Here is a 17,724-nt window from a genome sequence, read left to right on the forward strand (position 1 = left end):
GTCACACCCCAAACCCTATGTGCCTGGAAGGCTGGCCCTGCCCCACCCGCCAACCTCCAGCCCCGTCCAGTTTCTTCCAGCCGCCCGCCCAAGGCCTCGGATCTTGGGTAACAGGAAACTCTTGCAAAAGGAGCAGCCACAGAACACCGGCTGCTGCTTCAGAGCCCAGCGCTGCCCTGGAGCGGTGGGGGGGCGGGGGGGGTGTGGGGGAGGGATCATCATCTAATGTCTAAGCCAACTTGGCTCTTTTACTTTAAAAAAAAAAAAAAAAAAGAGGGTAGTTAAAACAGCCAGTAAAACCCATAAGCTCTGAGGAGGTTCACTGGATTGACAACTTTTGGGGACGTGTCCAAATGTCACTGTGCCCAGCACTCTGAAAGCAAAAGCAGGAAAGGATTCTTAGTGGGAACTGTAGCCTTCTCATCTGAATTCAGTGTAGTTCCTCCTCGACTGATGACTTGTAACACCCCCTCCCTTCCAAGAACCCCATCCGGAAGAATCGGGCTAAGGGGAAGCAAGCACCCTTCCGCGTATCTGGTCAGCACTGTGCCAGCAGTTTCTGGGACCTTCTGTGCTCTGAGATTCCGTCAGGGTTCAGAGTAATTTCAAAGAAGGGATGTGGGGATGTTTCCAAGAACTGAGAGGCTTTGTCCCCCTGCCAGCATCAGCTCAGGGATCCCAGGTCAGGGTGGCTCTGAGGCCATGGGGGTGGGGAGCCCAGGGCCCTCGCCTGACACCGTGGGGGCTTTCCAAGGGCTGTGACCCTCACGAACCCGAGGCAGCCATCACACAGCTTTCTGTGCACAGAAATCCTTGGGGTCCCCGTGCATGAAGAGACACACACACGAGCTCCCCGAGGCTCTGGCTTTTAAGAGAAAGTTGGGATCTGCTCTCCTCCCAGTCCAGTGTCACCCAGGTGGAGGGGCCCAGAGCAGGTACGAGGATCACCACCCTTGGTTCACGGAGGAAAGTGGGGGGCCGAGAGGTCATGTCACCCGCCAGGTCATCCAGCTCCAAAGCAGCCACGCTGACTTAAACACGCAGCCGGCAAACCCGGGCCCCCCGACCCCCGTCAGCACGTGCTGCGCAGCCTGGGCCAGGGCCACAGCCCTGGCTCCATTTCCCGTCTGTAAGGTGAGGGGTGGCCCCCGACTTCTAAGGGACCACTTCCTATGCCCACACTCAGCTCTGTGAAGACCGCTGAGGCCGACGCCTTACCTGTGTGGTTTGAAAACTGGACAGAGTTCACTGCGTCGACCTCAAACCCCAAAACCTGCAAGACGGACAGAGAAGGAGCGGGTGTAAGAGAGCTGGTGGGCTTCTACGGACCCACGGCAGGTGCCTGACACAGCCTGGGGCAGGCTGGAGGGTCCCCGACGCGGAGGACAGGAGGGGGGGCTCTCCCCAGGTCAGCCTCAGCACCCGCACTTCCAGTGATGTGCGTGGAGATGACGGGAAACATGTTGGGGAGCAGGCACCCCTGAAGGGCCGGGGCTGGCTCAGAGGCCACTGCCCGCCCGCTGGAACTCAGCGCATCACTTCTGGAAATGCCACCAAGTGAAAGCGCTCAGAGAGACCAGCAAGGCATCCATCTGTTGGGACACAAAGAGGGCAGTGAGGCCGTCTATGTTCCGGCCCCCAGCCCAATGGGGGGGCAAGGCCAAGGGCCCCCAGTCCCTCCCTGGGAGCCTGGCTTGTAGCCCCTGCATCGTCACGTGCCAGCTGGGGAGAAAGAAGGCACCCAGCCCGGAGCCAAAGGTCCTAAACGATCGCAGCCACAGACCCGCTCCCAGACAAGGGAGGGACCCCACCCCAGAGGGCCAGCCTCATGCGGTCCCGGCTCAGGTCACCTGGGCCACCAGCCTCTCCAGAGGCGCCGGGGGCAGAGCGGTTAAGGGAGGGGAGGGGTGGCACTCTGGTGCCGAGAGAGCCCGAACACAAGGTCTAGAAAGTTCACTTCCAGCAGTCAGAGCAGGTGACTGGAGAAAAGGTAAAGCCAGCAAGGAGCTAAAGTCAAGTTTATGAAGTAGAAGCCCCCCTTCTTAATGAAGGGGACAAAAGGTTGTGTCTAAAACGGCTGGACGTCTCCACAAGTCGAGGCTGACAGCTGTGCACTTGTGACACGGAAAGTCCCACAGTGGCTTTTCCTTGTGCTTATCTCTACTTTCCTATTTTTCTGCATTGAATAGGTCTTGGTTCCTTCGGGTGAACTGAGGTACAGGACACCACAGATCCCTCGGGGGGACAAAGTCACATTCCCTTTGGGGCCCGCTTGCCCCTCGGCCCTCAGAGGTGGTGGGCATCAGGGCCCAGGACCCCCGCCAGGCCCCACCGGCCTCTTCCAGGATGGCCCCGCCGCCATCGCCATGGGCAGACCCCGGACGAGGGCCCCGCGGTGTGGTCCCCTCCCCGCCTCTCAGAGCGCCCACTGCATCGCTCCACATGGCTGGCCACCCCAGCTGCCCAAGGATCGCGGCCAGCACGGCACCAAGACCCCTGTGCAGGGCCCGGTGCTCAGGGTACAGCCGGGAGGCACCACCCACCCGGGCGAGGCCAGACACCCAGGAGTCCACCCAGCGTGAGTGGCACCCAGGGCCCGGCCGCGTCCTGCGGCACCAGGCGGCCACCCCCGAGGGGCAGAGCACAGGTGACCAACTCAGGCCTTCTTTCGTGTCCCCCCACCCCGGGGAGGCAAGGGGCTCGTGCGTGGACTCCTGACCACGGCCGCCTTCCCACACTCAGTCCAAACAAGCTCAGGGCCAGCCTGACTCTGGAGCCGCCACCCCGACCGACACCGCGTCAGGACAGGGATTCATGTCGGATTCGCCGCCTGCCGGGAGCCGAGCCTCCCGTGGGCCCCACCGCTGGGGGAGGGTCTTCCCACCCACGGGTTCTGGGGAGGGGGCTGAGCTAAAGCCCACGTCGTCCACCAGGATCACGTGCGCCTGGAAAGCGCGGGCGGCGGCCCTGGCACCTCTGCCTCCGCGTGCGTCTGCTCCCGCCCCTGCCCCCCACCCCAGGCCACCAGCGCGGCCCCTCGGAACCTCCCACGCGACCCTCCCTGAGGGGAGGGCACCCCCGCCGGCCCCCTCCCCACCTCGCACACGGCTCCCCAGGGGCTGGCGCTGAGCCACCCTGGCACCTGCCCCGAAGGGTCCCTCCTCCTCTCCTGGACTCGCCCCTCCCACCTCTACGCCTCTCCTGCCCTCCCCCCCCCAGGGAGGCTGTGACCCTGTCCTTTGGGACGCGCGGCACAGAGCGGGGCCCGATGGGTATTCGCTCATTGGACACACACATCGGTGTCATGCGCGCCCCGCTCCACACCCCGGCCCTGGTGCCCAGTCCCCTCCGTCCTCTCCCCACCCCCCGCCGGGTCTCAGCTGGGAAGTTCACTTCCACACGGGCCACCAGAGACCCCACCAAAGGAGCCACACAAGCCCGGGAAGCCGGCAGCCACCGGGGGAAGCAGGAGACGGTGCCCTGCGGGGTGGGAAGTGGGGCCGGCCCCTGAGCTCAACCGCTGAGCTCACTGATGCAGGAGGAGATGCCGCCCACCGGGGACTCCCAGCAAGACGTGGCCCCTGACCTTCGGGCCCTCTCCCTCCTGGAAACCACAAAAATGAGAACAAGGGACCCTTTTATAACTGATTCTCAAGGACAGAGAAAAGGAGGAGACGTAGCAGGTGAGCAATTCCACCAACTCTGGAAACAGACACTGCACAGCCCAGGTAACTGAGAATCTCAGCACCTGCGGAGGGGACGCAGGTGAGAGCGGGGCCCCCACCTGCAGAACCTCTTGGAGAGACAGAGTGTGGGAGACGGAGGTTGGGGAGAGAGCATGGAAACCCAGGGCCGTGGCTGCCCCAGGGGCCCCATCGTCGGCCACCTTGCCCTGGCCGTCCACGCCTGCCCGTGCACCAGTGACTTCCCAAACCCTCCCTCCCTCCTTCACCTGAACAACACCAACCAACCTTCAGGTCTCACCTCAATATCGCAAACAGGCAAAGCTCCCGGGCCACCAGGAGAGCGTCTCTCCGGGCAGTGAGGGTAGTGACTCGGGGGGCCCTGGGTGCAGACGAGGACCACACCCCAGCTCTCCACGGGGGCGGTGGTTACCCAGGCATGCTCCCTTTGTGAACACGTGGAGCTACACGCTTATGACGTGTATTTCAAAGTCTTTCTAAAAATTTCAAGCCAGTATGATGAGGACGTAAAGTAATAAAGCAAAAATCAACAGTCTTCTTAAAATAGAAACTTAAAATTGGCACTTTGCGGGCTTCCCTGGTGGCGCAGTGGTTGAGAATCTGCCTGCCAATGCAGGCGACACGGGTTCAAGCCCTGGTCTGGGAAGATCCCACATGCCGCGGAGCAACTAGGCCCGTGAGCCACACCTACTGAGCCTGAGCGTCTGGAGCCTGTGCTCCGCAACAAGAGAGGCCGCGACAGTGAGAGGCCCGCGCACCGCGATGAAGAGTGGCCCCCACTCGCTGCAACTAGAGAAAGCCCTCGCACAGAGATGAAGATGCAACGCAGCCATAAATAAATAAATTAAAAAAAAAAATTGGCACTTTGCAACTTTACTTGCCACATTTCATGGCCTCCTAGACAGAGCTTGCAGTATTCCAGGTCCCTAAATTCTAACCAACTTCAAAGAAACAAGATTTGAAGCAACGATGACACACATCCTGAAAATCCTGTCAAAATATCCTGGATGCAGAGATAATTAATCCTTGAGGCTCGCACATTCGAAGCCACTGTTCTCTGCTTTTAAATGATAGCGCTAAGCCCCTGGGCTGGCGTCTCCATTTCACCTACCAGCAGCTTATGAATTGGCACCACAGGCTAGTGTGAGGGCAGGGCCGGGGGACGCAGCAGGAAGACAGGGCGCAGGGCCAGGCTCCAACATGGGAGCCCCTGGACCCCAGAAAAAGGAAGTGCCTGTTGTTAAAACCTAGTCTTCAGGGGCTTCCCCGGTGGCGCAGTGGTTGAGAATCTGCCTGCTAACGCAGGGGACACGGGTTCGAGCCCTGGTCTGGGAAGATCCCACATGCCGCAGAGCAGCTGGGCCCGTGAGCCACAACTACTGAGCCTGCGCATCTGGAGCTTGTGCTCTGCAACAAGAGAGGCCGCGATGGTGAGAGGCCCGCGCACCGCGATTAAGAGTGGCCTCCGCTTGCCACAACTAGAGAAAGCCCTCGCACAGAAACGAAGACCCAACACAGCCATAAATAAATAAATTAATTAAAAAAAAAAGTGGGACTCCTGATATTCATCCCACTTAGAAAAAAAAAAAAAAAAACCTAGTCTTCAGCTCAACACCCCTCCACCTTTTGCGCTCAGCTCTGGGATCTGGGGCTGCGACCCTGGACATCACATCCCTGCTCAGCCAGGGGCTCCCGACTGAGCATTGAGGGGGAGAGACTGGGAGACGGGGAGGGTCCTGCCCCTGCTGGTCACTCTACCCCAGCACCGCTCTTCACCTGCAGAAGGGGGGCCCCCAGAAGCAGCTGTGGTCTTTCCGTTGCTCCCAGCACCCGTACTACACAGCCCTACACACACCCCCGCCCCCTCAGCTTTAAGTCCCAACCGTAGACAGATAGGGTGGGGGGGGGGTCCCAGGAGGAAGAGGACCAGGCATGGCTTTCTTGACACAAGAGAAGCCACTTCTGGTCTAAGCCATGTTGTGACCTAAGCCTGGTCACAGTGCTTGCCCCTGAACAGTTCTCAGCAATTAATGATCTTAAGGGAACAAAAGAATGTAGGAACAAACTGTTATTAAGCAAGAGGAGTAACAATATCAAAGGAAATCAATCAGCTGTCAAGACGCCCAGTTCTGTTTCCCCTAGCTCACCCCTGGCTCACCCTTGCACAACCCCATCGAGTGTGGGTGGAACCTCCAGGAGAGTCCAGTCTACTTACACGCACCCTTTAGGAGCAGAGTTCTCTTCTCCTGAGACAAAAGAAATAAACGCAAAAATAAACAAATGGGACCTAATCAAACTTAAATGCTTTTGCACAGCAACGGAAACCATCAACAAACCAAAAACACAACCTCAGAATGGGAAAAACATTTGCAAACGATGCGACCAACAAGGGTTTAACTTCCAAAATACACAAACAGCTCACACAGCTCAATAGCAAAAAAAAAAATCCAAACAAGCCAAACAGAAAATGAGCAGGAGACCTAAATAGCCATTTCTCCAAAGAAAACATACAAATGGCCAACAAGCACATGAAAAGATGCTCAACATCGCAAATTATTAGAGAAATGCAAATCAAAAGTACAATGAGGTACCACCTCACATGGGTCAGAATGGCCATCATTAGGGCTTCCCTGGTGGTGTAGTGGTTAAGAATCCGCCTGCCAATGCAAGGGACACGGGTTCGAGCCCTGGCCCGGGAAGATCCCACATGCCGCGGAGCAACTGAGCCCGTGCGCCACAACTGCTGAGCCTGAGCTCTAGAGCCCGCAAGCCACAACTACTGAGCCCACATGCCACAACTACTGAAGCCTGCGTGCCTGGAGCCCGTGCTCTGCAACAAGAGAGGCCACGACAATGAGAAGCCCACGCACCGCAATGAAGAGTAGCCTCCGCTCGCCGCAACTAGAGAAAGCCTGCATGCAGCAGTGAAGACCCAACGCAGCCAAAAATAAAAATAAATAAATTAAAAAAAAAAAAAAAAGAATGGCCATCATTAAAAAGTCTACAAATAACAAATGCTGGAGAGGGTGTGGAGAAAAGGGAACCCTCCTACACTGTTGGTGGGAATGTATATTGGTGCAGTAACTATGGAGAACAGTATGAAGGGTCCTTAAAGAACGAAAAATAGAGTTGCCATATGATCCAGCAATTCCAGTCCTGGGTATAAAGCCAGAAAAGACGAAAACTCTAATCCGAAAGGATACATGCACCCCAATGTTTACAGCAGCACTATTTACAATAGCCAAGATACAGAAGTGTGAAATAAAATTCATATTTTATGGTAAGACAAGAAAAATTTAAACCTAAAAAAAATGTTCTCTGCCCTTTGGCCTCCTCTCTCCCCGCACTTTGCATTGTATATCTGCATCTGCAAACCTCCCCGTCGGCAGAAATACCTGCTCAACCATAAAGAGCAACATTCTCCCAGCATCTACAATTCCTTAAAAGATAACATTCCTTCTTGATCTTTAAGGGGTCACATGGATCATGTAAACTGTCAATAATATGACATTTGATGCCCAGCTGTCTCCAAAAATTTATGTAACTGTGCCTTGACTTCTAACAGGCCTAACAGTTCTCAGAGCTTTCTGAGATGTTCTTCCTGGGTTATAATCCTCAAATTTGGCTTAAATAAAATTTTCCAATTCTTTCTTAGATTGACAGATTAATTTTTCGTCAACAGAAGCAACCTAAGTGCCCAGCAAGAGATGACTGGTTTAGGAAGATGTGTGTGTATATATATTCATTCATTCATTCATTCTTCTACTTAACTCAAATTTATTAGGAGCCTACACAGTGCTAGGCACTTTTCTAGGTCTTGTGAAATAGAGTTGAACAAGGTAAGTTTTTTGTTCTCTTAGACCTTATTTATGCACGTGCACACACACACACACACACACACACACACACACACACACACACACTGGAATATTACTCAGACATAAAAAAGAATGAAATACTGCCATTTGCAGCAATGGGGATGGCTCTAGAGATTATCATACTAAGTGAAGTCAGACAGAGAAAGACAAATATTAGATAATATCACATATATATGGATACTGAAAAATAATACAAAACCAGAAATAGACTCACGGACACAGGAAACAAATGTATGGTTAGAGAAGGGGAAAGGAAGGCAGGGAAGGGATAAATTAGGAATATGGGAACACGTCACTACATATAAAACAGATAAACCACAAGGATTTACTGTATAACACAGGTAACTATACTCAATATCTTGTAATAGACTATAATGGAAAATAATCTGAAAGAACATATATGTATAACCGAGTCACTGTGCTGTACACCTGAAACTAACACAATATCGTAAATCAACTATGCTTCAATTAAAAAAAAGCAAAGCAGAGTTCTCTGGCTGGGGCGGAAGAGGAAGTCGGCGTGCTCTGAACGAGAAGACACCGTGCACTGCTGGCCCTGAACTCGGAGGCCCCTTGAGGAGGGATGCAACTGTGCAGCCATAACGCTCACGCTGATGTCAATTCTATTTACATCAGCAGGTCCGGTAACTATCCCAGCTCACACTCCTCCATCAGTTACTGCATTTCACGGCAAGGCTCACTCGCTGCTGTGGCCGCATCCTAGGCTCTGGAACCAACAAGCCTGCCTTCCCACTCAGCTTGGCAGCTGGTGGTCAGCCGGTGGAATTACTCACACCGGGGAAACTGGCCCTGCCCCACCCCTGCCATTTTCACCATTTACCAGCAACAAGACTCATTTTAAGAAAAAAGAGGAAGACTTGACTTGTTCAGCGCGGGGAGGGGAGGGGAGGGGAAGTGAGGCCTCGCGAGATAAGGAGAAACACCCTCTCTGGCCTCTCCCCTCCCCCCTTCCCCCCCTCCGGTGTATGCCCCTCCTCTACCGTCCCCAGCCCGGCGCCAGCCAGGGGCAGATGCTCCTGGAATTCTCTGTGGAGATGGCCCAAGAGGGCCTGTTTCAAGTCCTCACTCCCATCCCGGGAGCCTCTGTGCCGCCATATTCCCCTGGCCCCGGGGCCCCAGATGCACCTCGGTGACCCCCAACCTTCGAGGGCTGCCGTGGGATGAAGCCCAGACCCCAGGCTGCACGCCCCACCGCCTGTGAATTCCACGCCGCTTTCTGAAGCCCCCAAAAGCTCTGTCGCCTCTGGCCTCTGTGAGCTCCCCTCCTCAGTGTAGAAAAAGGTCTCTCGGCCCCAAGCCCCTGCTGGAAACCTTGCCTTCTCTGCCTCTGCTCGAGCACCTGGACTTGCGGGGATGTTAGGAGTTTGAGCTCCCCGCCAACCGTGACCCGTGGGCCTCGGGATGCAGGCCGGGGGCCAGAGCCGGGCCTCAGGCTCCCGGAGCAGAAAGAACTAGAGCCTCAGCCGAGAAGCACCACACCCAGCCGGCCTGCTGCCCACTGGGTTCGTGCAAGTCCGCACGCGACCACGCGAGTACAGCTAACGCCGGGGACGCGGTCTCAGACCCGGGAGGCCCACCGAGATGCACAGGCAAAATCGAGGCACTTGGGCGAGGTCCCGGCGTCAGGCGCCGCTCCTCAACCCCACGCTCCAGCTTCCCACCCCTCCCCCGGGGCAGGGGAGACCCCAACGACCGATGCGCAGGCGCACCCGGGGACAGGGGGGAGAGCACGGCGAGATGCGCCAGAGGCGTCCGGCCACAAAGACCAGGGGCGCCAAAGATGCCATCCACACAGGCCCCCGCCTCCCGCCCCACGCAGACCCCTGTCCACCTCTGCGGGCAGAGCATCCCTCCCCGAGGGCAGCTACACGTGCTGCGGGGCGGGGAGCCATGCTCGGATCCCGCAGCCTGGGGGGGATGTGTGCTCCCGGCTGCCCGCCTTGCTGCTGCGTCGTCAACCCACTGCTGACAGCCAGGCAGACACAGTGAGACCGGGTCCTTAACTCAGCAGAGCACGCAGACGGCAGGGGCGGGGGAGCTCAGACCTCCCTGGTTCCTCCAGGGTCCGTGCTGGGCAGCAAGAGCGGCCACTTTGCCATCTTCAGAAACCCTCACTGTGGCTTGTTTTGCAAGACCTTTAGTCACTCTCCTAGGAAATCAGCTTTAGGAAAGAGGGGACCCAAGAAAGCCCCATGCCTATGATCGGCCTGATTAGCCTCAGGGCTGGGTGCCTGGCGTCCCTCACTCCACCCATCCCTGGTCAGCCCTACCTCTCAGCTCAACCCCCAACCTCTAGTCTCCAATGGGAGCTCCTCCTGGAAACAGCCCTGTGTCCCCCGAAGAAGCCTTGAGTCCCAAGGCCACCTGCGCCCCATGGGCACTCTCACCTCAGCATCACAGCCCTGGACCCCATCACCCCAGCCCCAGCCCTGCTCCCAGCACAGCGCACCCGCCCCGGCTCCCAGGCCCCGCACACTAGCCGGTCACGTTCAGCTGGGCTGCACTGCAAAGCCGTAAAGAAAAGAAGGGCTTTCGCCCCAAGTTCCCAGCGGCAATGGGCTCAGACGGGGGACAGGAGAGCAGCCCTGGGTCAGCAGGGAGGGAGGAGTTGCCCCTCCTCGGCTGACCGTGCGATGCCAGCCCAAGGCGCATGGCCGCACACCTCCTTCCCTTCTTCTTGAGGAACTCCATTCATTCTACTCCTCGGCGTCACTCTTCCGGATCACTCTGTGATCTTATTTCAGAAGCTCCGAGTGGCTGAGCACCAGGGGACATCCAAGCCCACGAGCCACACGGCCAACGGTCCCTGCTGCGTGCAGCCCCGGAAGCCACCTGCTCGCAGACGCTCCCGCCCCTTCCAGAGAGGTCCCTGTGAGGGGCGGTCACTGCAGCACAAGACAGGGTGCCACGAAGAGTACAGCAATGCCGCACAACACAACTGCACGGGTGTCCACACACGTACACACCCACACCTGAGCGTGCACACGTATACGCTCACGCACATGCATACACCCACACACACCACAGACAATTAAGTTCTTGCTTTTCTGCATGACAGGCAAAGAAGAATAACAGAAATCTCAGTCCCAAACTAAGAGAGTTAGAAAATCAAGATATTACGCAATTCTGGACCTTCTTGGGAAAATAAAAGGTCGGAGAAATAATGAAGCAACACCCAAGTTCCAGGACTGGGACACACTGTGGATGAGGTGGGGACTTCCAGAGGCCAGAGGGGAGCAAGCAGGTCCATGTGGCCTGCAGAGCACAGAGCGTCCCAGAGGGCGGTCACAGGGTTCCGGCCCCAGTGCGTCCCCCCCAGGAAGTGCTGGGTGGCCTGAGCGGAGCCAGAGGGAGGTGTGCTTTTGGGCGTCGGCTCCCTTGCACTGTTTGCCAATGCGTGTGTCACCGTGAAAGATGCGAAGGCAAAAACTATGTCTTTTAAAGGGCAGGTGACATTCTTCCAGTATCTTCCAAATGCAGTTCTGCTGCAAAGGTCATTTTTATCCCAGGAATTCTAAGGAAAAAATGTAAAGATTTTCCAAAGGACCAGGTATTTTAACCATGAATCAAGACACCCTCTGAAGAAGACCACCCTGTGGCCCAGAGGGTTCTTAAATGTGAGAGGCTGGAAATAAGCGCTTTATGGTCTGAAGCGCCTCCTTGGGACGCAGTCACGAGCCTCTAGGAGACGCTGGGGTGAGTCGTCCACACGTGCACACGTGCTTCTAACACCCCAGGACCGTCCACCTCTGCTCAGCTCCTGTGGCCAAGTCACTAGGCAAGGGAGGGGCCTGTATCCAGGTTTCCAGGCCAGGGGCCTCTCAGCACACCCACTGCCACCAGCCTGCCTCTTCCTGCGGGGTGTCTGAGCCAGTCCGCGGGCAATCAGGACTGGCTTTGGGGTCCCTGTACAAAGAAACAGAGTCTCCACACAGCCCTCTTAGATGTCTCAGTTCTGCTTCTATACCAAGGGGCCAGGAAACTCAGAGAATGAAGTGGATTTCTGCAGGCCCCAAACTGAGATGTCCCCCTAAACCATCTTCCGGGGCCGCCTGTGGTCTTCCCTTCCCATCTTGGTGACATGGTGTTTAAATGGGTTCTGAGTTAAGGTCCCAAGTCAGATTCTCAAGGCCACAGAATTCCATAATTTAATGTCCCTGCCCCCAGCATGGCCCTTCAAGGAGGCACCGTGAGCCTCTGGTGACCCCTACCACAGAAGTCACATGTGCCTAAAGCAGCAGTGCCAAACTCCAGACACAGCCTCAGAAGGAAGGGCGCACCACAGAGCCGGCCCAAAGCCAGCTACCTAGTCGGCAGGACACTTTCAGACGGGCTTGTCCGCCCAGCAGAGCGGCTGCTGGCAGGAGAAGCACCTGGCGGCCGGGCTGGGAGAGAGACACAAGAGCCGCAGCTGAACAGGCAGCCTGACGCCCGCTGGTGCCATCCTTCCCAAAAAGGACAGCTTTGGGATGTTGTGTCAACTTCTGGGCCTTTAATTAAACCTCCAATTTGTGCCACTTTTAAAGTTCTCCGAACAGGCTCCTTCTAACCTACAGTGGATTGAACTGTGGCCCTTAAAATACATGTTGACTGGGGACTCACGCACATACCAAATTGGAAATACGGTCCTTTAAGACATAATCAAGTTAAACATCTCGAGATAAGATCATCCTGGATTATCTGGGTGGACCCAGATACACCCAATGACAGAGGTCCTTATAAGAGACACACAGGAGGGGGACATGTGACAGGAGGCAGGGATTGGAGTGATGCAGCCACAAGCTAAGGAGTGCCCGGAGCCCCGAGAAGCTGGAGGAGGCAGGAAGGACCCTCAGCCTCTGGAGGGGATGCAGTCCCGCCAACATCTTGATTTCAGACTTCTGGCCCCTAGAGCTGCGGGAGAATAAATCTGTGGTTTTAAGCCCCGAGTCCGTGGCACTTTGTTGCGGCCACCCTGGGAAACGCATACATAAGCCTAAGCTTCATGTACCTGCTGGATTTTCACCAAAATGGGAAGCAACAGGGCAGAAGAGGGTCTGTGCAGCTGCAAAAACAAGGGAGGAGCTGCTGGATCAATGGGCCTGGCAGACTGTGTACACACACACACACACACACACACACACGCACACACACGCACGCGCACACACACACACACACACACACACGCACACACGCACACACACGCGCGCGCGCGCACGCGCGCGCAGGGGCTCTGAAGAACCACACTCCCAGCAGGGAAGTACGCGAGGTTTTCTACTTCCAGGAGGAAACAAGCTCCCCAGCGTTTGGGGTGGGAGGAGGCCTCACTGGGTCCATCACTCCTTCCCTTTTCTTTCCCCAGAATCAAGGCCTGAGCAGCGGGAGGTCCCTGGCCCTGCGCAGGGAGGGCGCCCCAGATGCATCGCATGGCCTGACGCCCTTGACTCAGCAGCGCCCTCTCCAGGGACGGGGGTGCGAAGACCACGAGCCCACCCTCGCTTTCCTTGCTCACTGCAAACGCGGGATCATCTTGCCCACGGGCTCTACCTGCTGTGTCGCTGGTCACAGCGCCATGCTCCCCTCGGCCCCTAGGGTGGACTCTGGACTCGAGGCCAGAAACAAATCCACAACCAGGGTCAAGGTTCTGGTCCTTTCTCTTCTGTATGTTTTCCTCTGCCCAGGGAAGGCAGCTGCTCGCAGGCTGCCCACCAGTGCGCTGCGGGGACCTGGCAAAAAGCAGTTTGGGAACCAGAGCCCTGAAGCCCAGGCTCGCAGGCATCCAGCCGGGACAACTCTGGGCCACGTCCACCTGGGAGTGGGGAGTGGGGGTCCCCCTGGATCAGCCCCCGCTGCGCCCCACCACGGCAGAGCTACACCCGGGCAGTGTCCTGGGAGCCTGGCACCATCTGATTGCCAAGAGGACTGTTCTCGCTGTGCAGACAAGGCTTAGAAAGTCTCAGGAGGCACTGACGGTCCCCGAGTCGGACCTCCAATACCAGGGGCACCGGGTAGCCCCCCAGGTGGCCTCTCCTCCCCCAAGTGCATCTTCCCATCTCCCCAAGTCTGTGGGACCCAGCCAGACCCCATCTTCTCCTGCCATTTCCAAGTTCTCATCCCATACTCAGCTCTGCGGATAACCACGCCTTTGGAGTCTCCAGCTGAATTCAGAATATATTCCCCACTCAGCACAGCTCTGGGAGTTAAGGGATGGCTGGCTGGAACCGTGCAGGGAGAGGCCACTTCCAGGCTCCACCCACCCCAGCCCATCCTGGGCTAAGGCTGGTGGGTGCAAGCCGGGTCTGCGGGCCAGCGCCACCCATCTCCCTGCCTCTCCCTGATCCAGCAGGGCTCACACGTGGGGAGGGGAGCAAAATGCCTGCATGGGACCCCATGGAGCATCCTGCAGTGCTTACAAGAGCTCCGCAGCCTGGGCCCAAGCAAGAGGAAGACCCATGAGAAATCTGGACTCCAGACAAGGAAGCACTCAGTGGTTAGTGGGCAAAGGAATCTCTGGCAATTGTTCTTGTCATGGGCTGAACTGTGTGCCCCAAGCTGGACCTCAAACAGGGACCGTGTTAGTGCTCAAGCCGCAAAATAAAGTTTACTGTCTCACAAATCTAAGGCTGGAAGTCCACCATCAAGGTGGGCATGGTTCGGTGGAACATGTTTTGAGGGCCACCCTCTCTGACTTTCTCCCTCTCCTCAGCTCTTTCCATCCTCCAAGACTACGTCTTACTTCTGTAATTAGGAGGAGGAGGTAATGAGGGCAAAGGGCATGGGTAAGGAACCCTAACCCACATCCAGTCCTGATGGGGGTCCTGACCTCCCCGAGATGTGCCAGGCACGCTCGCTGCCACCAGCCCTACCACCTTCCTGTCTGGTCTTTCTGCACAGTGAGGGGTACGAAAAGCACCCCCGGGCACTGGGGCCACTCATTCAGCAGCCAGCACCTCCCAGGCATCTCCCGGAGACGTTCGCCCTCCCCATGTTCCCTGGCCCAAAAATGACGTGAGGCAGGCGTTGTGTCCATTCTACAGATGAGGCAACTGAGCACCAGAGGGCTCAAGGCGGAAGGTAGCTTCTTCAAGGTCACTGGTTAAAGAACTGCCCCTCTTCCTGGGCCTCAGAAGCCTCCAGGGGAGTATGAACAAAGAAAAACAAAGAGCCTGGCTCACTTCCGGTTCAACTGATACAAGCCTAAGTCTAACCCACTTCAGTCGCTCACCTGAAGAATTCAGGATAAAAAAAAAAACCTGGGAGGCACTCTGTGCTTTAGGTAAACAGGTCCTAAGATAGTTCGATGCATATCTCAGAAAGAATTTCAATGACGCCAAATTCCTGCAACTTCCTATACTTATTAGAAAAGCACTAAAATCATTAACTTAAGATATCTGTTCTTCCTGATTAGCAGTAACCTTCTACCAAGATGTATGCTTGACTGCATGTATTTCCCAGCCAAAAAAACATCACATATAAACTGGTTTCTCCCCAACCTCTTCAGAGCGGCGCCCTGAGAGGCTGTCTCCCAGGCTACAGTCCTCAGTAAGTCCACAAGGGGAAAAAAAACTTAAACTCACAAGCCTCATGTTGTGTGTTTTTCTTTAAGTAGACAGAAGGAAGTGCAGGGACGGATTAAATCAGAGGCAGAGGTGTCACCCCCACCCCAGGGATGACAGGAGGGAGATGACAACCCCCTATCTATGTCCCTCAAGCCCACAGGTAAAGATGCTGGATGCTGGGCACTGGGGAGACCCCAGGTAAGAACTGAGGTTCAGTCCTTAAGAGGCACTTCCCCAAGTGGGTGGGGTCTGGAGAAGCACCCTGTCAAGTAACTGGAAAAGGACATTTTGGTGTGGAAGTTGAGGCTAAGTGCCGGGAAATTCAGGAACGAGGTGAGCAGAGGAACAGTTTGCCCCGGGGAAAGAGAAAGAAGGGAGTGGCCGCAGGCGGGTGGGGAGGAGGGAGAGGGGGAGGAGGGAGAGGCAGAGGCTCAGGGAAGCCAGCAGAGGCCTGCGCACCTCTGCACACCTCTGGGAAGGGGGGCTCCCCATGCTCCCTCCCAGTGGGGGGCGGCGGCCACCGGTATCTGCCGGGGAACTGCCTGTTTCCACCTTCCCGTCTGCCCCTGCTTCAGGGACCCTGCGCTTCCCCCCAGCACCGTCCCACCGCACTGGCCCTGCCCAAGCAATCAGTGACCAAGAAGAGCTGGGGCCTCCGGACAGGTGCAAGCGCGCACCCTGACTGCCCCCGCGGTCTGCAGCCCCACTGGTCAGAACAGGAGGGCCAAGGACCTCACATGATCCTCACAGGTGCTCACAGATCAGTGGCGGCCAGGCAGGTCCCTTGGACTTGAACCCCTGTACCTTTCCACCCTCAGTCTTCATTCCACTGCTTCCTCCTCGGGCGACGGGCATGCTAGCCTCAGATCGGCCCTCAATCTCTACTGAGGTGGTTCCAACCCTCCCCAGGGTCCCTCCAGCCAGCCGGCACCCCACAGGCCATTGTGAGTGGGGGGCCCTTCACGTCCTTGAGGGCCCAGAACAGGGACCTAGCACACACAGCAGGGGCCCGACACCGGCTCCTTACTCAGGGATGGGGCCCAGGGACATGGACCAAAGGTGAGTGGTCCAAGAGAGCCACCACCTTGCCCGGACGCCCAGCCTCCTCCTGAGCCCACAGGGCAAGGAAGTGCCAGCGACCCCAATGCTGACACCCCAGCATGACACCCCACTGCACCCGGGCCTCCCCCTGCCCCTCCAAGGGCCGCCCAACCGTAACCTCGGGGCTGCGACAGGAAGCAGCAGGTGCCGGCTGATGAGCCAGAGAGACGGTGAGCCCCTGACCGAGGACAGGCGCGGGAGGCGGGAGGAAGCCCGTGGGCACCCCAGTAAGGAAAGGCTGACACATGTAACAAGCGGCTTCTAAAGCCAGACCCTGCACGGGCCCGAACTGGCCGCTGGGCTTTTCTTCTCCAGATCCAACTCCGGCAGGTAGGCCTTCTCCGCCCCATCCCCTGCCCGGCGACCACCTCCCCGGAACGGTCACTCGCAGGATGGAGCCCACCCTTGCCGCCCGGGGCCTCACTGCGGGGTTCCTCCTCCTCCTCCTCCTCCCTCCCAGCATCCTGACCCACAGGGGGCGGGGACGGAATGGGGAGCCCACCAGGTGAGCAGTGCCTACACCTGCCTACCCAGCGCCCTCCTTCGCAGGGTCTCCGGCCGCGACGCCGCATTTTCTCGTCCCCAGGGTCGGGCCGGTGGGTGCGCACCACTCGCGCCGGGGGCTTCATTCAAACCAAGGGCCCGCATCTCCGCCCCATCCCACCCGCAAGGGTCCAAGCGCTGCCCCGAGCCCCGCCCCCGCAAAGCGCCTGCCTCCCCCGCCCGCGTCGGGCACCCCGCGCTCCAGACCCTTGGGGCTGCCCGGCCAAGGTCACGCGGCCCGGCTGCGGCCACCCCTTCGCGGGCCCGCACGGCCGGGCGCGGGGACACCGCCGGGTTACGTAAGCGTACCTGCAGCGGGAACGTGGCCGCCCGGTTGCCCACGTAGCCGCGGACGACGTGGCTCTGAATGGAGAGCACCCGGCACTCCTCCTCCATGCCGGGCCTGCCGCGGCGGCGCGGGGCCGGGCGGGGTCAGCGTCTCCGCCGCGCGCTGGGGCTGCGCTCCGCTCGGCTCCGGCCACGCTCCGGCTCTGCTCCGCTACCGCCCCGCTCGGCGCAGGCGCTCCGCTCGGGCGACAGGCCACCTCCCTCTGACCTCAGCGCGGCTGGAAACCCGCGGGTCCGGCGCTGCGCCGGGGCGGGCCGGGGGCGGGGCCGGGGTGGGGCATCCGTGCCGGGCCCGCCCCCCCCGCCCCTCCCGGGGGACAGGGAAAATGCAGATCGCACTCCCGGCCCGGGCGACCCAGGCACGTCACTCAGCGCTCCTGGCATGTGGGCGGCCACCCTCCAAAACCAGGCGTGCACTTTCAATTTTACCCCGTAGGGCACTGCAGCGCCGGCCGGCCTTCATTCTTCGGTTCCTCGGGCCATTCATTCACTCCACTGAGGTCCGCCCCCCGGCCCTGCGCCACGCCTCTAACCCACACTTCCCGGCGCCGCTGGACTACGAGGCGGTCCGACAAGGACTCCCACGGAGGA

The 17,724-nt window shown here is 58.0% G+C and overlaps 1 protein-coding gene across 1 annotated transcript in view; it reads right to left on the reverse strand.

Annotated features, from left to right (window-relative positions):
* The window catches only part of PDXK (pyridoxal kinase), a 32,482-nt gene extending 15,134 nt beyond the window's left edge, over positions 1-17,348 (reverse strand). Inside the window, exons 1-2 of the mRNA XM_082392562.1 lie at positions 17,095-17,348; positions 1,219-1,273 (exon numbers count right to left, since the gene is read on the reverse strand). Of these exons, the coding sequence (XP_082248688.1) occupies positions 1,219-1,273; positions 17,095-17,181 (142 nt within the window). The 5' untranslated portion in view covers positions 17,182-17,348. The remainder of the gene's footprint in view (positions 1-1,218; positions 1,274-17,094) is intronic.
* Between the last annotated feature and the right edge of the window lie 376 nt (positions 17,349-17,724).

Source organism: Balaenoptera borealis, assembly GCF_965194805.1.
Source record: "Balaenoptera borealis genome assembly, chromosome: 5".
Lineage (NCBI taxonomy): Eukaryota > Metazoa > Chordata > Mammalia > Artiodactyla > Balaenopteridae > Balaenoptera > Balaenoptera borealis.